Genomic DNA, 21,527 nt, shown 5'->3' with positions numbered 1-21,527 from the left:
TAGGATTCCCTGAGTTCTGTTCCTTGCACTGCCACTTACTTACACTTGAGCTGATAGTCTTTCATTTCCATAAAATTGGGCACATAATCTGTAGAGAGTGCCGTGTTTTGAAATAAAGCTGTGAATATTATCGTCTTCCTTGGAAATGTGCACAATTTCCAGCAGTCCTTGGATTTGAAAAATAGATTGTCTTGGTATTTATTGATACCTGTGGGTACGTTGTTTGGCTTTTCTTTGTTGGAGTGCATAAATCTGAACTAAAAAAAAAATTAGATTGTAGTATAGATTAAACATACCATGTAACTGGTTTCTGACCCTGGCTGCATATGAGACTCAACAGGGGAATTAAAAATACTGTTCCTGGATCCCACCCCATTTGAAAGAGCCAGAAGCTTTGGGGATGAGGTCCAGGCAATGGTATTTTAAAAAAGCTGTCTGTCTCAGTGTACAGCCAGGATTGAGAACCACTGACCTAATCAAGTAGCTCAGTCTGTCATTCCACAGCCTCCCCAGTGGGGTGCTAGGTCATCACATGAGCCTGCATAGCCCCAACCAACCAGTGCCTTTCAACCTTGGCAGCATGTCACGGCACCTGAGAGCTTTAAAAAGTCCCCCTGCCCAGCCCACATGGCAGAGCAATGAATTCAGAATATCTGGGAGTGGGACCCACCCAGACATCAGCATTTTTTAACGCTCTGAAGCTTATTCCAATATTCAGCCAAGGGAAAAGCACTGGGCAGAGCTTCCCTTCAATACGCACAGCTAAGTGATTCAGAAATGAAATAAAAATTTTCCCACCCCTCACAAAGATGGCTGAATTTTCATGCTACCCAGGAAAAAAGTATCAGGCGCTTTGCCTGATCACCTGATAGGAGAAAGAATGAATTGTTTCACTTCTCCTATATTTGTCCGGTTTATTTATATCATTGTGTTTGGAAATGACAGCATTTGCATTTGGAATTGGCCCACTAAGCTACAGTTGTCTTTATCCTCCTTTCATAGTTGATTTTGTGAAAGCATATTTCTTGTATAAAGATAATGTGAACATTTATTTATAGGCTATCTATAAGATGAAGAAAACAGTTGGTCTTGAGTGAACACTGGTTCTTGGTGTTTCCACCCGCACAAAGCTATATCCTGAGCCTGCAGATGGATTGAGTCCCAGTGACCCCTTCAGATCTTCCCGCTGTAGCTGCAGGCCGGCCTGTCACCTCTCCAGTGCTTGCAGAAGTAGCTGTCTTCACAGCTTCTCCTGCTCAATCCGGCACTCGGACACCAAGCAGTTTTCTGACCTCTGACCTCCCTGGGTAAAGGAACAGGGTCAAAAGTGGAATGACTAGCCTGCCTGCCCCAGGCCTGTCCTCCTGTCTTTGTGAGGCTTCGGTCCCATCATTCTCAACAACCCCAGACCAGCATTCCTTTGCCCCTGTGTTTAATCCTGCTGTGTGATTTCAGGTGTCACCACTCAGAAATAAAGGTGAATTGGTGCCGAGGTCACTTAGTTCCAAGATCTCTTCGAGTAGAGCCTCATAACGCTTTAACAAAGGACCCCATTTCAGTCTCAGATAAATCTCAGTTTGACTTTGAAGAGCCACACCTAGGCCAGGTAATGAAAAGCTGGGGGCTGTAGGCCATGAGCAGATGAGGTTTAGCAGGCCTTCTAATCAATTCCAGGCTGGAGACACAGCACTTCACATTGCTGCTGCCCTAAATCACAAGAAGGTGGCCAAAATCTTACTGGAAGCCGGAGCAGATACGACCATTGTTAACAATGTAAGTTGAGTTGCAACACTGCTTTCTAAAGTGGTTCCCACCCCTTTCCAGATTGGGATGTGTACTAAACCCCTGCAGACCCCCAGGCCCAGCACACTCTGGAAGACGGGGGATCTCTTCTGGAACCACAGCCCCTGGGGCCACTGGGGTGGACTTGAAGGGGACCCGGGCTCTGAGCAGTCCCAGGAATTGACAAGCCTTGGGGCCTGCTTTTAGCTGCCTAACTGCAGTGAGCACCACCTGGCATGAAAAAGAACTCAGGGATGTTCAGGTAAACTGACAAGTGGATGTTACAAAGTGAGTTCCAGGCTGTAAATGCATGTGGTGCTCAGAAAAATGGCCACATGGCCCTCAGGTTAATCAGCTTCAAAATTCTAAAGCAACTCCTTTCTCTTCCACTTCACCTGACCTCACTGTTTCCCTTTCCCCCTCCCCCTCTCACTGTGTGTACTGCAGATCCTAGAACAGGCACCAGCTCAGGTGTGCTTTCTTCTTCGAGGCTGCCCTGCAGTCTCTGTCCTTCTGAATGGTTCAGCAGGGCCTGGAGGGTGCAACAGCTGCTGTGTGGAGGTTTTTTTGAGGGGTGTGGTCTGGGACTGCTGAAGCTGGCACAAAGCTCTTCAGCTTCCTTGGCTCCTGTATCTAGCTCCTGTCTTCCTCCTCCTGCCTTCTCATAGCTCTACAACCAGTACTGGGGGCACAGTTACCTCTTCCATGATGCCTTGAATCTCTTCCTTTTGCTATCAACTCCTGGGTTTTGGCTTCATCTCCTGAGAACCTACATTGTGGCCATAACTCGTAACTGCTTTTCATATTCCACTTCCTGAATCTCTCTGGCCAGCCCTGATCTGCCCCTCCGGTGTCTTCCCACTGTTTTCCAGGGGAGATTCATCACTGGGCTGGGCCTCAGATCCTCTGTGGTGTTTCCCCAATAGAAACGTTCCCCCGGATTCTCCCTGAGTGCTCCCTTCCCTCCCCTCGTTTCCGGGAAGCACTCCTTGGTGGGTGGTGCCCAGGCCTCGGTCTCCTAAAGCACTTCTTGCCCCCTCGGTCTTCCCTTGCCCTCTGGTGTCATATATTTTACTTAGTGTGTCCTCCTGTGTGACCCACCTCCCTCACTGGAGGGTCTGAGGCTGGTGACCAGGGCCACATCACATAGGTGGCCATGTTTTGCCACGTAGGTGCTGGGTGTGACTGGGCATGGAACTGCCTGCTCCTAGCCAGAGGTGTGCCAGCTGGGCGATGTGCATGCGGGATCAGTGGCCCTTTCTCACCTGTCCTACTCTGCCTCTCCTCAGGCAGGCCAGACTCCGCTGGAGACTGCCCGCTGCCACAATAACCCGGAAGTTGCTCTTCTCCTTACTAAAGCTCCCCAGGTAGGATTTACTGCCCTTCCCATGGTACTGATTATGTGGGGCTACAAAGTTGTTGGGACTCCTGGTTGCAATCTACTGAAGCCACTTCAAACAGACTTACATAGGGAATGTAACCAGGCAGTGGAGGTGTAGGCATCCATGGGGCCCAGGATGACGGGAGTCAAAGGCTTCAAGTCCAGCTCTTCACGCCTGGGCCGCCTCATCTTCTCCCTGTGGCTGGATCATTGTCACAGCCAGCTGCCTGGGTCACAACTTCCCAGACACTCAGCCGAGGAAGAAGTTCCAGTGTAAGACATTGCAGAGAGGGCCATGATTGCAGAGTTTAGGCCAAATGCCCATCCCTGAAGAAGTGGGACAGGGACTTTAAGAAGGGGCTTCCCCAGAGAAAGGCAGGAGGGAGGGGACCATTCTGGGCAGACAGTCGCCTGCCAGAGACAGTTAAGTACAGTCTAGTTTTCTTTCCTCTTTTACTGAATAATGTTATTTTGACCATCATTTAATTCTTTTTAAATGGTGGCTGATACTTTAGTTGATGTTGACGTTATCTAAGTAACAATAAAGAAATTTAATAATAATTTACAAGCTATTCATAATTCTAGCCCCCGAAACAACTGTTTTTGTTTCATCCACAAAATAGATGAAACAGACACATAATTGTTTTATAATTGTGCTTACAATGTATATACCCTTTTGTATTTCTTCCTTTTATCCTATTATAAAACAATGTTCTGCAGTCTTCATAATTATTCATTATAATGGAGGCATAATATTCTTTTTGTTGCTATTAATATTTTATTAAGCCATTTCCTTAATGATGGACATTTAGGTTATTTCCAGATTGGCACTATTCTGTATTACATTATAGAAAACACTGATTGGTTTTCTATCTTATTCTGCAAGAAGAAGATGAGGTCTCAGGGAGTCAAAGGAAGATTTTGAACACTACCCTGCTGCAAAATAACCCAATACCAGCCCAGGGTTTGGGATGGCCTTTATTTCATCTAAGTTCTTAAAACATGCCTAATATAACTAGTAGTTTCTGGAAATGGTTAAGATTTGTATCTTTTGCAAAATTGATCACCCTCTTGTGCGTGGAGCTGGTCCTTCTCAGTGGTCTCTGAAAGGCCCCAGAGCTCCTGACAAAAGGAAGTCAGTAGGAAAAGCTGCGGGGTTTCCACGTCTAGCAGCTTTTATCATAAGTGGAATCACATCCATGAATCCTGATAGAAAAATGCTAGTCTCTCATGGATCTAAAAGTATAAAGTGCTGTATAAACGTCAGAACCCATCACATTTCTCTGGCAATTTCAGTATGTGGTAATTTAATGGACAGCCAGCCCCACCCTCAGCCATACAAAGATCAAGTCTTATGGGGCTGGAGGGTTCCTTAGGCATAGAAGGATTGACGGATCTTTAATCCACCTGTCATTTGTCTTCCAGAGCCCAAGGATCTTCACTTACAGGGAAAAGAGCCTTACCGTGGACCATTTCCCTGTGCAGTTCTTTTTTGTTTCCACTTAAAAAAAGACTTAAGCAAGTTTCTCCATGCTTACATTGAATAACAAATAAATTGGATGACATGCTATGAAAGTTTTTTTATGCATAATTGTATATGCTGAGCCTTATTCTCAACACAAACAAGGAACTTCAGGCATAAGATGTTATGCATACTGTTCTCTTGATCTGTGGTTACAGAAATACCATTAGTGTTTGTTTTGCCTGAAAAGAGAAATCCCCTTGCCTTAGGCCCATAGACGGACATGGATTTTAAATGGGTCACAGCAGTACTAAGAGGGTACTATTTATTTATTTATTTGAGACAGAGTCTTGCTATGTCACTCAGGCTGGAGTGCAGTGGTGCAATCTTGGCTCACTGCAACCTCCATCTCTGGGGTTCAAGTGATTCTCCTGTCTCAACCTCCTGAGTAGCTGGGATTACAGGCATGTGCCACCACACCCAGCTGATTTTTATATTTTTAGTAGATACGGGGTTTCACCATGTTGGCCAGGCTGGTCTCGAACTCCTGAGCTCAGGTGATCCACCCACCTTGGCCTCCCAAAGTGCTGAGATTACAGGCATGAGCCACTGCACCCCGCTATAGGATACTACTTTTGGAGACCTCACAGTCAATGTTCCCTCATTTCTGTGGACTGGAAAAAATTAATGACATCCCATTTAGTAGATGGTCTGGTTTGCTGAGAAAGGCTGGAAGTCATGCAAAGTTATTTTCACTGACTAATAATGTGGTGAATGGAGGGAATTTTGCTGATTATAATTTTGAGTTTGGGTGACCTCTGAGTGTCACTTGTCATTTTGATTGGTGTGGTTTACAAATGCTCTGAAAGTAAATTTTAGGCTGATTCTGGTGCTGTATTAAGAGTCCGTACATCAGGTGAGCGATGGGTATAGTCACTTTCTTTCATCATACTTGATTTCCTGGTGAATCTGAATTTAGCTTCAGAAATGACTTGGGGAAGTGGTTCTCAGACTTCTTGGTCTAAGGACTCTTTTATATTTTTAACTGTTATGGACCAGAGATTGAAGGTTTCCATCAACTCAAAGATCTGTACTCTGTTAAACACCCTCTGCCAGTTAAGCCACCTGAAGGCAGGGAGGGAAGCACCTGACAGTGACTGACAGTCCACTGTGTGCCAGCCATCTGTTTTTTCTTGGTGAATCCCAATGACTCCTCATTTTTCTTTCTTTTTCTTTTTTAAAAATAAAGACGAGGCCGGGCGCGGTGGCTCACGCCTGTAATCCCAGCACTTTGGGAGGCTGAGACAGGCAGATCATGAGGTCAGGAGATTGAGACCATCCTGGCTAACACGGTGAAACCCCATCTCTACTAAAAATGCAAAAATAAAATTAACCAGACGTGGTGGTAGGCGTCTGTAGTCCCAGCTACTCGGGAGGCTGAGGCAGGAGAATGGTGTGAACCCAGGAGGCGGAGCTTGCAGTGAGCCGAGATCACGCCACTGCACTCCAGCCTGGATGACAGAGCAAGACTCTGTCTCAAAAAATAATAATAATAAAAATAAAGATGAGCTCTCGCTTTGTCTGCCAGGCTGGTCTTAAACTCCTCTCCTCAAGCAATCCTCCCACCTATGCCTCCCAGAGTGTTGGGCTTATAGGCGTGAGCCACTGCGCCTGACCCATTGTTACATTTGAGAAGACAGAGTGCAGACAGATCAAATCACTTGCCCAAAGACCCTACAGCCAGCGGCTACTGGCTTCAAACTGAGATCTGTTCTGACCCACAGACATTTTCCTGTGTCCATTCTGTCACTCTGCACTATAAGAGGCAGAGTAAATGCTTCTTTTTGGGGAAGAGATCCCTGTCCCGTGGTTGGTACTATGGCTCATAGATACACCTTAATAATAGTTTGAATCAAATTGATGTGACTTGGACACAGTTTGGCCAAGGGAACATCTGGGCTAGCTCAAGTCCAGTGTACCAAGATGGAGAGCAAGGCTGTGCCTCGCACAGGGCTGCTCTGCTGCGTCTCACAACTCCAGGAGACGCCATCCATATCCTAGTTTATGTGAATGGCACTCCCTGGAGCACAGCCTCTGTGCGTGGATTGGCAGTTCTGGCCCGGCATCAGTGTCTATAGATATTAGCATCATAGACTTTGAGCTTCTTGAGGTCAGGGATAATATCCTACCTGTCTCCGCGTCCCTGTAGTGCCCAGGACAAGACCTAGGAAGTTGGTAGGTGGTCAGAGGTGCTTGCTTGATGTGCGCACCTGCTCTCACCCTCTAGGCTGTAAATTCCGTTAGGTCAGAGCCCCGGTTCCAAGGCGAATTCTCTCACATGGATGCTGCGCACACCAGTGGTTGTAACAATGCCGTTTGCCTCCTTCAGGTCTTGCGCTTCAGTCGTGGGCGAAGCCTGAGGAAAAAGAGAGAGAGGCTCAAGGAAGAGAGGAGAGCCCAGTCTGTGCCAAGAGATGAGGTGGCCCAAAGCAAGGTGGGGGGCAGTCCTCCCGCCATCCCCACATCCGCCTGTGCTCAGAGGGTGGGAAACTATCTCCCTGCTTCAGCCAGGTTCACCTGGTGGCTGCCAGGCCCTCTCTGCCTCTCCTCCTTGCTGGAGCTCTTCAAACTGTTGCCAGTCTTTTTCTCTTTGGCTTCACATCCTCCATTCCCCAAGGTTTCAGGCCATGTGCCTCCGTGTGCACTGCCCATTACCCATCCAGTATGCATTGGGGGCACACTTACCAGCCCAGGTATCTGTGGCCTTTGCCCACACCCTGTGGGCAGTACTGCTTCTCTAACACTGTGTCCAGATTGTGTAGGACAGTGGCTCTCAAAATGTGGTGTCCAGTGTGTCACCTGGGACCTTATTAGAAATGATAATTCTTGGGCCTCACCTCAAAACCATGGGATCAGAAACTCGGGTGGGGCCCAGCAATCTGTGTTGGAACAAGCCCTCCAGGGCACTCTCATGTGGACTAACAGTTGAGAGCCACTGGTATAGGCCACTTCCATTTAGGGAAGGGACCAAGGCTATGCTAGTCTGTATGGCTCCCTTATATGAATTAGAAAATATGCCCCCCAGGCAGACCCACCGTGCACAGGGCACGCATGGTGAGCAGAGCCTGAGCTGATTTCAACTCCTCTTGCCCCACACCTCCACCTCATCTAGGTGCCCTTGTGCCTTGTAGCCCTGGAATAAACCATGCCTTTAAGTTCAATCAGGAGGAAGAAGCCTGGGATATAGAGACAGCTTTTGGCACAGAAAATGTTATTACCAAGTACTTGCTCTTCTATCTGCTATTTCAGAATCCTCTCATCAGTTTCCGGGGTTAAGGCACTGCAACTCTGATTAACTTCCTAGGTGTGAATTGTACATATTCAGTTGTGAACATTCTCACAAGGACCAGAAATATGATGTTTTTTCATTTCAAAGGATTCTTACTCTTTGCCGTGAATTTTGTTGGTGGGGTTGGGGGTGGTGGGTGGGGGGCGGCATCCAAGGTCAAAGAATGAGTGAGTTATGTTTTGTTGAAATGTAAACGACCAAAAATCTCGAATGTTGAGGTGTTTTGTGTCGGGTAGGTTCCTGGTGTTCTACAGCATTGAATTAGACCCAGGAATATATTTAGCTTAGGACCTAATAAATACAATAAAAACCAAATGTTCAACCAACCAGGAAAAGCATTCTATGTTAAGACCACCAAGCAGTGTTTCCTGTGTCTGAAATCTATGTCATCTGCAAAGGTTCCCGTGGGTCCCTTACTATATGGAATCTTGCAAAGAAAATTTGACCCTATTAGTGAAAAAGGCCAAGGAAGCAAACACAATAGGTCTCTGGGCTTTTTCCTACTGTAGGGCAGTGTCTCAGCAGGAGACACCCCCAGCAGTGAACAGGCTGTGGCCAGAAAAGAAGAAGCCAGAGAAGAGTTCCTGTCAGCCTCCCCAGAACCCAGAGCAAAGGATGACAGGAGGAGAAAGTCAAGGCCTAAGGTCAGGAGACACAGGAAGCAGCCCAGGGGGTGGCTGGGAGGCAGGGTGGCACGGGTCCTGGCAGAGTGTCGTGCCCGTCAGCTAAAATGTCCCCTCACTTGGCTGCCTGGTTTGGAGCCAGAGCACAGAAATTAAATCTGGCTAACGTCAGACACAAGGTGAATGTGCTGATATATTTCTTTTGACATATGTGGCTTGGAGTAGAACACCATGAGGTGAAACAAAGTGGGGCTCTTTGCCCAAATGGGGTGACATGGGCGCCACTGACTGGTGTCAGTCTTGCAAGGGTCAAAGCATTCAGGGTGTTGTCTCTTCCTCTCCCACAGGTATCAGCATTTTCTGACCCCACCCCACCAGCCGACCAACAGCCTGGACACCAGAAGAACCTGCATGCTCATAATCACCCTAAAAAGAGGAACAGGCATCGGTGTTCATCCCCGCCCCCACCCCATGAGTTCAGGGCATACCAGCTCTACACATTGTACCGGGGCAAGGATGGGAAAGTGATGCAGGTACCTGCTAAGCACTGTCAGGAGAAGGGAACATAGGCCTTCAGCAAGGGTTTTTGTTTAACGGCATTCCTGGGGGCTGATAGCCACTTTAGGCATTGACTTAGTTAAGCACAAGCTTTGAAGGTAAGCCAGATGGCCTTCCCACCTGCACGGTGCAGATCCACTCCTGCCGCTAAGGCCAAGGCAGACGGAGGTGTGTGTGTAGCTGCAGAGCTTGCCGCACCATCCTCAGGTGACTAGGTATCTTGAGGCCCCAGGGTATATAAAAGCACCTGAGGAGAGGGACCATATCTTACCCTCTGAATCTTCTTCCCCAAAGCTTCACCTATAAGATATTTCAAAGTTATGACAAGGATGAGCCCATCTCTTCCATCATCTCTATCCTCTGGTATACTGCTTGGCACACGGTGGGTGCTCAAAACATACTTGTTGAAGGAATGAACTTTTTTGTTTCTCTCTTAGGCACCAATAAATGGTTGTCGATGTGAACCTCTAATCAACAAGCTGGAGAATCAGTTGGAGGCTACTGTGGAGGAGATAAAAGCAGAGCTGGGATCGGTTCAGGACAAAATGAATACAAAGCTGGGGCAGATGGAGAATAAGACCCAGCACCAAGTATGTCCTAAGGCCCAGCTTCCTAACTGCAAGGTGTTCTGGCGGAACATGAACTCAGGAGCCGACTTTGACTTCAGCACACCCTTCTACCCTGGGATGTCCAATGGGCTGTCAGGGAAGAGGCCTGCTTCTGCTTATGTGATTTTGTTAAAGCACATTTAGTTCAACTTTTTAAAGAACATGTTTAAATTGCTTCTTATTATAAAAATAAGATAGCCCCATTACAGAGCATTTTTAGAAATATGAAAATTAGGAAAATAAGTCACCTATAAGCCTACTGTGCCGAAAAGCACTATTAATATTTGGGTTTAAGCTGGGAATGATGGCTCACATCTGTCATGCCAGCACTTTGGGAAGCCAATGTGGGCAGGTCACTTGAGGTCAGGAGTTCGAAACCAGCCTGGCCAACATGGTGAAACCCTGCCTCTTCTAAAAATACAAACAATGGCCTGGTGTGGTGGCTCACACCTGTAATCTCAGCTACTCGGGAGGCTGAGGCACAAGAATTGCTTGAACCTGGGAGGTGGAGGTTGCAGTGAGCGGAGATCGTGCCACTGCACCCCAGCCTGGGCGACAGAGTGAGACTCTTGTCTAGAAAAAAAAAAAAATTGGGTTTTATCTTCTTTAAGTCTTTTTCTATGTCAGTCTTTCTATTTGTCAATTTTTGCTACACTCCTTTCCCACTGCATACAAAATTAGAATAATTATGTTTTTTTCTTTTCCCAACTTTTTATTTTAAAAGTTTTCAAACATACAGAAAAGTTCACAGAATAATGGAATGAATGCTTGCATATAATCCCTGCAGTCAGCCAGTTAATATGTTGCTACATTTGCCTTATCTCTCTGACACATATTTTTTTTAATTCTTGAACTATTTCAGATTTGGTTGCAGACTGTCCTGACAGGGCATCTCTAAATATTTCAGAATGTTTAGAATAAGAATAGCACTTTCAACTTCATAACAATATTGCTTTCACACCTGAGAAAATGTTATCCAGTCCATATTCAGATTTTCTCGGTTTTCCTAAAATAGTATTTGTTACAGCTTTTTTTTTTTTTTTTTTCTTTTTTGAGATGGGGTCTGCCTCCATCACCCAGGCTAGAGTGCAGTGTGGCAATCTCAGCTCACTACAGCCTCTACCTTGTGGGTTCAAGTGATTCTACCACCTCAGCCTGCTGAGTAGCTGGGACTAAGACAGACACCACCATGGCCGCCTAATTTTTGTTATTTTCTTGGTAGAGACAGGGTTTCACCATGTTGGCTGGGCTGGTGTCAAACTCCTGGGCTCCAGTGACCCGCCTACCTCAGCCTCCCAAAGTGCTGGGATTTTAGGCGTGATCTACCATGCCCTGCCTATTTTTTTTTTTTTTTTTAAGTTTTTGCCAAATTGATTAAGGACATCTTACTATTTAAGTTTTATTTCCCTGTTTACTGGTAAGATTAAACATTTTTAAGGCTTATTTGCTATCTGTATTTTATAGAAAGGCCATTTAAAAAATATTTTGTTAGGGCAATAATAGATTAGTGCAGACTGTTTGTATATAAAAACCCTGCTTGGCCTAGCCTAAGCTGAAGGAGGAATGAGAGATGAATGTTGGGAAACCTCAAGGGCCTCGCTTCAGTTCAAGGGAGTGACAGATTGGGGTATAGAATCTTCGTCCTCCTTCCAAATCGCTGAGAAAGGACCCTGGCCCCCTTGGGTCAGATGCTCATACCTGAGCCAGTCAGTGTGACCTGTGAACAAAGCAATGTATGCCTATGGCTGCTCTTGAGAACAGCCACCTGGAGGAAGTGGTTAAGGGAGTAGGGAGAGTAGGCCAATCCTGGAAAGCAGGAGCAGCACAGTTCACAGGAAAACATGGACTGAAGAGGAAAACAGAAGGTGCTCACCACGTCTCCAGAACTGATGTTTCTTTTAATGTTTTGAACATCTGGGTGTGGAATGCCACACGTGTTCCTGACAGGAGGGGAGCTCATGAGTGGGCCTTCGCGGATTGGCTCTTCCTAACCGTAGTTCCTTTCATTCTTTGGTCCTTGTCAAAGCAGTGAAAGTTTGGCCCTCCTAGGTGTGGGGGATCCCACAGGAAATGCCAAGATGAAGGGGACTTCAGAAGGAAATGTGATTAAAAAATGACAACTGCTTGTTCTCTGAAGCAATCCTTAAGTTCCTTCTACACTCTTCTTACATACTTTAGCTACTTCCAATGAAGCACCAAAAATATTTGCTCACTGGAAAAGCTGGATAAAAGCTCCTTTTACTGCCTTGTAGGCAACCACTAACATTTTTTAAAGTGGGGGTTGGAGAAGAGAAAATCTCCATACTTTGAGTTGTAGTTTTTCCTTACAGTAGTCTGGGAAATAATGTTTTAAGGCCTACAAGGCCTGCATGGGCTCAGGTTGTGTATTTACTAGATATTCAAAGTTTCTTTTTTTTTTTTTTTTCTGACTCACTGCAAGCTCTGCCTTCCAGGTTCAAATGATTCTCCTGCCTCAGCCTCCCAAGTAGCTGGGACTACAGGCATGTGCCACCACACCCGGCTAATTTTTGTATTTTTAGTAGAGATGGGGTTTTGCCATGTTGGCCAGGCTGGTCTCAAACTCCTGACCTCAGGTGGTGGGAGTATGGCCCACCATGCCTGGCCTGTATATTCATAGTCCTTATACCTCTTAAACTTTAACAAATGAGATTTTTTTAAAAAAAGAAACATTGGCCTCATGGAAGCATGCTCAAGAATTCTGAAAAAGTTCCATGAGTCCTATATGCAAATGGAATCGGATAAGGGGTTGAAGTTTGCGTGCAGGGGCTCCTACTTGGTTCCCTGAGCCCCTCTGCAGGAGCCGAGAAACCAGGGCTCACCCTGAGATCATCTCAGTCTTGCACTCTGCTCCCCTTGACTCCTAGATGCGTGTTTTGGACAAGCTGATGGTTGAGCGACTCTCTGCAGAGAGGACAGAGTGCCTGAACCGCCTGCAACAGCACTCAGACGCGGAGAAGCATGAAGGGGAGAAACGGCAGGTAGGAACCAGCATCTGCCAGTCATTATGATTTACCACACAGGCCCACTGAGCTCAGACAGGCCTGCCACTGAAAACTCGGAGGCTGAGATTCCCTAAGAGCTTTTGCATTATGTAGTGTATCATTTTTATAATACTGAAATGAGGTTAATAGAAAAGAACCCGTAGTTCTGTTTATGTCCATGGCTGAATGTGCTGGCCACAGATGAAGACCGAACATGCTGGGGAAGATGCCATTTCTGTCCCAAACTCATTCCATGTATTGTGCATTTGTTAGGCCATTACAGTTTGAGAACAAGACATAGTTTCTACCCTCAGGGAGTTTACTGTCTCACCAAGATAATAAACATGTAATGGGTACAGTGGGTGTGTGAGAACTCAGGCTTTGTAAGCAACCAGAAGTACTTGGTTTGGAAGATTTGGGTGGTTTCGGGTGGTTGAGTTTAAGGTGGCTTTAAGTCATTTAATGAAGATTGTAGATAGCTCTGCTTGGGTGCCTGCTGTGGCCTATAGGAGGGTGGCTTAGTCTGTGTTGCTATAAAGGAGTACCCGAGGCTGGGTAATATACAAAGAAGAGAGTTCTTTGGCTCATGGTTCTGCAGGCTATACAAGAAGCATGGTGCCAGCATCTGCATCTGGTGAGGGCCTCAGGAAGCTTCCACTCATGGTAGAAGGTAAAGGGGAGCTGGTGTGCACAGATCACCTAGCAAGACAAGAGGCAAGAGAGACAGGCGGGAGGTGCCAGGCTCTTTTAAGCAACCAGCTCTTTCAAAAAGTAATAGAATGGCCAGGCGTGGTGGCTCACGCCTGTAATTCCAGCACTTTGGGAGGCTGAGGTGGGTGGATCACGAGATTGAGACCATCCTGACAAACACGGTGAAACCCCACCTCTACTAAAGATACCAAAAAAACTAGCCGGGTGAGGTGGCGGGCGCCTGTAGTCCCAGCTACTCGGGAGGCTGAGGCAGGAGAATGGCGTGAACCCAGGACGCGGAGCTTGCAGTGAGCCAAGATTCTGCCAGTGCACTCCAGCCTGAGCGACAGAGTGAGACTCCGTCTCAAAAATAAAAAAAATAGAAAATAAACTAACAGAGCAAGAACTCACTAACTGTGAGGATGGTATGTCATGAGGCATTCACCTCCTTGACCCAAACCCCTCCCATGAGGCCCCACCTCCAGCACTGGGGATCAAATTTCAACATGAGATTTGGAGGGCTCAAATATCCAAACCATAGCAGTGGGCAAGCCGTAACTTGTGGGTTTGTTAGATGGTATCCTCAACTGTTGTAACTGAAAAGTCCGTCCTTGAGCTTTAATTTATAAACCATGTATCAAATTCACTTGATTCTTCTGTCACTTATTTGTGGGTTTTTTGTTTTGTTTGTTTGTTTGTTTGTTTTTTAGATCTCCTTGGTGGATGAATTAAAAACTTGGTGCATGTTAAAGATTCAGAATCTGGAGCAGAAGCTTTCTGGAGATTCTAGGGCCTGCAGAGCTAAATCCACACCATCTACTTGCGAGTCCTCTACAGGTAACCCACATACAGAGAGCCCTTTGATCCAAAAGGAACATGACCAGCAGCTCCTGTTCTCTCCTGCACTGAAAGGCAGAGTCCGTAGGATGCGGCTGTGGGAAACACTGGATGGTCAAGCGCACCCTGTAGGGGCAAGGACTGTATTTGCTCATAACCATATACTCAGTTGCTATATAGTAATGAAGCACTCATTTATGTGCTCAAACTTATTTGAATAAAGGAATTAAAGAATTGTTGATTGGTGATAACATTGCTTTGAGTACGGTGTTGATGGTATCACAGTGGACCCCAAAGATGAGAGGTGATGAAGAGCCATCAGTCTCCTCAGCAGGGCTCTTCCTCCCTTGCCTTTTGTGCCTTTTACCTCTTTCTTCTCTTTGATCTACCTTTTACTTTTGTCCAACTATGCAAATCCTCATTAAACAGTAGTTCTTACATCGAACTTGCCCCTGGTGCTAGATAGGAATTGCTGCAAGCAAACCATCTTTACATTAGCCACAGTGATTATACTCAATAATGACAATTTTGAGGACATGCAGAGCCTGGGTAACTAGGCCTCAGTGGGGGATTTTGATGTAAGTGTTTTGTGTTACCACAGGCCATCTCTGGAACTGTGTTTTCATCTTTGTGCCAACAACATGGGGAAACATCCCAGGAAAATGTTTTATGCTAGGACTACTCTTAGAGCTTGTCCTGGAGCTCTGGGTGTGGAAAATGGGGCCTCCTTTCCTAATTGGAGCTTGGGTCAAGCAATTAGTACACTGGTAGGGAATAGGCCCAGACATTAGAGAATGGAAATACATATTCTCATAGATAAATGTCCAAATCTGCTTTGAGACACTTGGTGAACGGCATCATCCTTAGGCATCAGGTAACAGGACTAGAGCCTTCTCAGGTAGATTGAGGCAGGCTGAAGGAAAAGTTAGCAACTTTTTTGGCTTAAATGGTCCCAGTGTGGCTAACACAGAATCCATGAAAGCTCTGACAAGCCAAAGTGATCATCAGAGGAGACAAAGTGGGAGGGAGGAACAGAAAGGTGAGAAAAGGCTCAGAGGAGATGTTACACATGGTGTGTGGTGATGGAGAAGACTGGTGATTTACAGGATCCTTAAGACTCTCAAATACCGACCCACAGCCATATGACTGTGTGAATGTGGATTTGCCCTCATGTTTGTTTTCCTTCTGAAACCAGGTGTGGATCAATCAGTGGTGACTGCAGGTCCAGCAGCAGCTTCTGACAGCTCCCCTCCAGTGGTTAGGCCCAAAGAAAAGGCCCTCAACTCCACTGCTACCCAGAGACTGCAGCAGGAGCTGTCGTCTTCTGACTGTACGGGCTCCCGACTGAGGAACGTCAAGGTCCAGACAGCCTTGCTACCCATGAATGAGGCAGCCAGATCTGATCACCAAGCTGGGCCCTGCGTCAACAGAGGCACTCAAACTAAGAAGTCGGGGAAGAGTGGGCCAACAAGGCATCGTGCCCAGCAACCCACAGCCAGCAGCACCTGTGGGCAGCCGCCACCAGCAGCAGGCGGTGAGCAGACTGGCCCTCACATTCGGGACACCTCCCAAGCTCTGGAGCTTACCCAGTATTTTTTTGAGGCTGTTTCTACCCAGATGGAAAAGTGGTATGAAAGGAAGATTGAAGAAGCACGCAGCCAAGCCAATCAGAAAGCCCAGCAAGACAAGGCTACATTGAAGGAACACATTAAAAGTTTAGAAGAGGAACTTGCCAAACTAAGGACTAGGGTGCAGAAGGAAAATTAGCACCAATAAAGAGGAAACACAAAAGGATTCTTGAAGATTTCCAGTTTTGCAACTGCATAATAGCTATGCCCAAGGAGTCATCTATTGTATATATTGCAGATTGGCCTTTTTTTTAAAAAAATCACTAATTCTACAATGTGCCAGATACATGTTTCCTATGCCCGGAAGTTATGAAGACCTCAACAATTAAACTGAAACCAGGGGAAGCTTGCTTAGTTTTGGGTGTCATTATAAACTCTTAGCCTTAGTCCAGGTTAATCTGAAGTTTGAAAGCTCAGATGAAGCAAGCCATGCCAAGAAACTGGATGATGTGTAAGCCTAGACTCTCAAATTCAAGATGTGTGAAATAATATAAGTCAAAAGCAAGAAAAACTTAATCCTGTCTGAACTCAAGTAGTCATTCATATAAATTTGAACACACCTGCTGTGCCTAGACAAGTGTCTTTCGGTAAGAGAGCTGTCACTCTGAGATGTGCTAAATAAACCCTTTTTCTCAAATGTGCAATTCTCCAACTGTTGACATTTTAATCCATGAAAAGTTATTAGATTTTTGAGGAAAAATATTTTCATGATGTCACAAGATCCAATATATCTTATGATAAAATTTATTGAAAAGTCAGTTTATTTAAATAATGAATAATTGGCTAACAGCTCTGGAAACAATGAGATCAAATGAGAAAGATTCAAATTGTTTGATATTTTCTGTATTTTCAGTCAAAAAATCAGTTATAGTGATTTTAAAGCAGATTAATGGAAAAAACATTCATGTAACAATTACCTGAAGATTTATAACCTATTCCTAATCAAACCCAATTATATCAGAATACCTTTCTGAATTTGAGATTATTGCTCTACATTTTATAAAGTATAAGGCTATTTTTGAAAGTATTTCATTTTGAATTGTCATTAAAGAACCTCAAAAGCTTTCTACTGCTTTGCAGTGACTATGTCAAGGCAAAATATTCAATAACTCAACTTAGGCCCCACTGTTCCCCAGCTTCATGGAGGCCTGAAGACTTTACTTTGCTCCATAATGAAATATAAACGCAGAAACAAAGTTGTACAAGTAGCTTGGATATGTTGAAACTTTGGACAAGCTTCTTGTCCTTTGGAATATGGGATTTATATTCATCTCCTCAATATCCCATGTATGCATAGAAACTTCAATTCTATTTCTGTAGACACAGGAACCTAGTGACTATTGAATGTAATTGTGAATACAATGCTGCTCATTGAGCCAAAGAGAAGAAATGACGTATTAACGTGGGGACACCAAGAAAAACAAAGTATGCTTTTATTCCCTTTGTCAAGCTCACAGTTTTGGTTTTTTTTTTTTTTTTTAATAATGACAATCCATAGATATAGACACTCCTAAAAGAAAAAACATATAATTCAGTACATATATGTCACTGTTACAGACCTGAATATGGAATGAATTTGATGTTTTTGTTTGATTTTGTTGAGATAGGGTCTTGCTCTGTCACCCAGACTGGAGTGCAGTGGCATGATCACACCTCACTGCAGCCTTGGCCTCTCAGGCTCAAGTGATCCTCCTGCCTCAACCTCGCAAGTAGCTGGGACTACAGGCGTGTGCCACCAGTCCCGGTTAATTTTTTGTAGATATGGGGTCTCAATATATTGCCCAGGCTGAATCTGATGTTATTTCAAGTTGATTTTCTTGTGTTTGAGAGCTTGTCTTGTTCTCAACTACTACGCAGGTAGACAGTCTTCCCCCAGAGACTCACTAGATTGCAATATAGAGGCACTCTCTCATTTCCCTATTGTTCCTAATACAGAATTGTAGAGCTGGAGAGTACCTTCAGTTTTCTAAATCTATTCTCAAACAGGATATCACTAACCCCTTTAGAATCATTCCTCAGTATACATATCAATTTATTGAGAACTGCCTATTACTCAAAAGAAATGAAATCCCGCGTTCAGTAAGCTGTGTTCCAAGCCACAATTATTTTCACTTACCAAAATATCTCCTGTTACCTCAAGGTATCCTTGTTGAGGAATGCTGAAAACTAAATTTTAAGTATAAAGTCTAGAGCATAGAGTGCTTTGGTGGGAGTATTTTCATTATATACCTCCTGCCTATCAGAAGCAGGCAGCTAATATTGTGAACTGAGTATTTTTGTCAAAAGTCACAGGGAAGAGACTACAGAAGAATGAGAAAGGTCAAATGGACCTAGTGTGGCTGACCACATGGATCTTGTCTCTTGGAGGTCTGTTGTAGAAGAGAAAACAACACATAGAGGTGAAGACACAGAATATGCTCAGTCAGCATCCTTACCCAGAGATGGCAACATCTATTAAGACCAATGCAATACCTTTTCATCTTCAACAAATGTTGTTTCGTCTGTTTTTGATCCTTGGCATTGTCAAAAACTTAGCTGCAGGTCCAGTGTATATTTTTCCTTATTTTTCCCTTTTAGCTATCTGCTAAAATGAGTAAATGCCACAACTGTACTTTTCCAAAGAAACAGAACTATTGACAATTTATAGCCTGTCATGCAGGTCATGTTTCAAATCAAGGCTGAAATTTTCAACAGCTATGGGAAAAACTAATGTAAAACAGAAACATTGTACAATATTAGTGTTTTTTAAAAGAAATTGTTAGTGCATTATTGAGTATACTAAATATCTGTGAAAGATTAAATGTATTAGTTCTAATCTTACTTTTGATTTCGGGAACCCAAAATAAAGGAAGTGTTATTTTCATGGTTATGCCTTGTTTGTGGAGTCAAGTGTTGATATACTTGAGGCATATTATGTCTTCTAATTAATATTTTTATCACCTTGAATTTGTGTCTCTTCCAAGCATTAAACTTTAACATACTATGGATCTTAAATTCCTTATTAAAAAAATGAAAGTGTGAATACTTTGTTTACTTACATTTTAATTTATTGTGGTTGACCACATTTTATGGCTCCTGAGTGCCTTCACCCAGCTACATGTTACCTTGTATCTATAAAAGTGTAAATTAGAGTAAATACATTGGCTGTGAAGTCACGATCAGTTGCTCTCCACCAAAAGCAAAACAAAACTGCTGAAATGTGGCAAGGTCTCTCAGTGCAAGCTTAAATGTTTAAACTGTTGACCATTTGGAAAATACTGGACAAAGGGGAAGGACAAAACATCATTTGCAATAAAGGTTATGCAAGGCAAGGCGTTACACTTTTTGACTAAGTTATTCTTAAAAGTTAAATGCAGTTCTTCTTTGAAGTGTGGATTATAAAAGTCAATCAAAGACAAAACCAGTTTGAAAAACGTTTTGTATGCTACAATACCTTTTATGAGTAAGAGTACAATATACATTTTTTATTTGTAATTTTATTTAAGGAGAAATACTCTTTCCCTTTGATATGACTACATTTTATAAACATCAAGAAATACGTTCTGCTGTCTGCAAGTTTAGAAAGTCATTCCATTCTGGGTGACAGAATGAGGTAAGGCTGTCTCTTTAAAAACAAAAACTCACACCTGTAATCCTAGCACTTTGGGCACCCAGGCAGGTGGATTGCTTGAGCCCAGGAGTTTGACACTAGCCTGGCAACAAAGTGAGATTTCCCCCTCCTCTCTACGAAAAGTAAAAAAATTAGCTGGTCATGGTGGGACATGCCTGTGGTCCCAGCTACATGCAAGTCTGAAGCAGGTGGATCTCTTGAGCCCGGGAGCTCAAGGTTGCAGTGAGCCATGTTCGTGCCACTCTCCAGCTTGTGCAACAGAGACCGTCTCAAAAAAGTCATCTGTGTGTTTCTTGCAGGCACATTTATGACAATGTACCATGAATTTAAAATTTCTAACTTGATGGCACATTTTTACTTTTTTTTGAGACATAGTCTCATTCTGTCACCCAGGCTGGAGTGCAGTGGTGTGATCTCAGCTCACTGCAACCCCTGCCTCCCGGGTTCAAGATGAGGCAGCCCTCCTGAGTAGCTGGAATGACAGGCGTGTACCACCAGGCTAGGCTAGCTAGTGGCCTAGCTAGTCTTGAACGCCTGACCTCAAGTGATCCACCCACCTCAGCCTCCCAAATTGCTGGGATTACAGGCGTGAGCCACCACGCCAGGCCCTGATGGCACATTTTAAAAGGGGGGAATGACATAGGGGCAATTAATATTTATATAATAAATAGCTTTAGCCACTTCTTAAGCTACAAAGCTCTGTACTTAAATTTTTTTACTATAAAAGGATCAATTTATTGTGGTTCAGATACATAAACTGACATTCAAACATCTTAAACTTTAGGAACAAAAGTTTAACATTTAAACAAAGTAGTTTTCAGGAAACATCCAGAAAGTAATTTGTCTAATCCAGAGTACTGACAAAGATTGCTTCATGATAAAGTGTGTTTCACCAGCATTTTTTTTCCATTCCTCCATAAAAATCACTGGCAGTTTGATTCAGACCAACTTTATAATGATTGTGGCTCCATACCTTAGAAAAAACTGCTAAATAAATACCTTAGGTTAACCAACAAGATTGGCCTATAATTCAGAGGGTATAAGCAAAGCATATAAGTGAGGAAATTAAATTGTTCTTTAGAGATGATGTAAAAGCGTGTCCATTGCAGTACTTTTCGCCTCTGACAGATTATTCAATTTTCAGTGTTTTACTTTTTTCTGGGGGCGGGGAGGGGAGGGAGGGTCTTGCTCTGTTCCCAGGCTGAAGTGCAGTGACGTATTCATGGCTCACTGCAGCCTCAACCTCCTGTGCTAGACGCGATCCTCCCGCCTCCGCCTCCTGAGTAGCTGGGATGACAGGCACCTGCCTGCCACCTTGCCAGCTCATTTTTTAATGTTTTGTAGAGGCAGGGTCCCACTATGTTGCCCAGGCTGTTCTCAAACACCTGGGCTCAAGAGATCCTCCTGCCTCAGCCTCCCAAAGTGTGGATTACTTGCGGAAGCCACCGTGCCCAGCCTTACCTGCTTTAGAAAACAAACAAACAAAAACACTTAGGTTTTCTTGGAGTCTATGCTAGTTGCATCTTGCAAATGCAAACCACATAGGCTCTTCAGTGAAAACCTTTCCATGCACACCACTGTTAGGAAAAGCATCATTAAATCTGACTTCTATACCCATAAAAGGATGATTCTGAGTTTCAAGATTTTAGATTTACTAGAGATAGCCTGTATTATCAATCATGTCACACAAAAATATTTCCAAAGTGTTCTCTGTTCAGAAATGTCACAAATGCTTCTCCTGTCAGATCATTTTGCAACAGGTTAATACTTATCTACATAAAAACCTGAAAATTGGCACAGGTAAGCACTTTGAATTAGTAGATTACCCCCATGCTCTGTGGGGTTGTCTTGTGGGCTCTGAGGCTCTGGGGCTCTGGGAGGTAGAGGTGGACCCTGACAGTCCATGTCACCAACATCCACATTCAGTTGATGCCTCTCCTCAGGCACAGTCCAGTACTGGATACCATTTATCATTCTGCAAAATGCTGTCTACATCT

At 44.3% G+C, this 21,527-nt stretch overlaps 1 protein-coding gene across 7 annotated transcripts in view; it reads left to right on the top strand.

Annotated features, from left to right (window-relative positions):
- The window catches only part of ANKRD6 (ankyrin repeat domain 6), a 205,803-nt gene extending 186,011 nt beyond the window's left edge, over positions 1-19,792 (top strand). For 5 of the 7 annotated variants that reach the window (XM_008006610.3, XM_038002253.2, XM_008006611.3 and 2 more), the window contains 9 exons: positions 1,675-1,773; positions 3,072-3,149; positions 7,015-7,119; positions 8,484-8,618; positions 8,945-9,130; positions 9,593-9,745; positions 12,649-12,762; positions 14,166-14,292; positions 15,488-19,792. In XM_008006610.3, coding sequence (XP_008004801.1) covers positions 1,675-1,773; positions 3,072-3,149; positions 7,015-7,119; positions 8,484-8,618; positions 8,945-9,130; positions 9,593-9,745; positions 12,649-12,762; positions 14,166-14,292; positions 15,488-16,059 — 1,569 coding nt within the window. In that variant the 3' untranslated portion in view covers positions 16,060-19,792. The remainder of the gene's footprint in view (positions 1-1,674; positions 1,774-3,071; positions 3,150-7,014; positions 7,120-8,483; positions 8,619-8,944; positions 9,131-9,592; positions 9,746-12,648; positions 12,763-14,165; positions 14,293-15,487) is intronic. The other 2 variants (XM_008006614.3, XM_038002254.2) reach the window with 2 other exon arrangements.
- The last annotated feature ends 1,735 nt before the right edge of the window (positions 19,793-21,527 follow it).

The sequence above is a fragment of the Chlorocebus sabaeus genome, chromosome 13 (assembly GCF_047675955.1).
Source record: "Chlorocebus sabaeus isolate Y175 chromosome 13, mChlSab1.0.hap1, whole genome shotgun sequence".
NCBI classification, from domain to species: Eukaryota; Metazoa; Chordata; class Mammalia; order Primates; family Cercopithecidae; genus Chlorocebus; species Chlorocebus sabaeus.
Note: the sequence above shows the minus strand (reverse complement) of the source record. Positions and strands in the feature narration are given on the sequence as shown.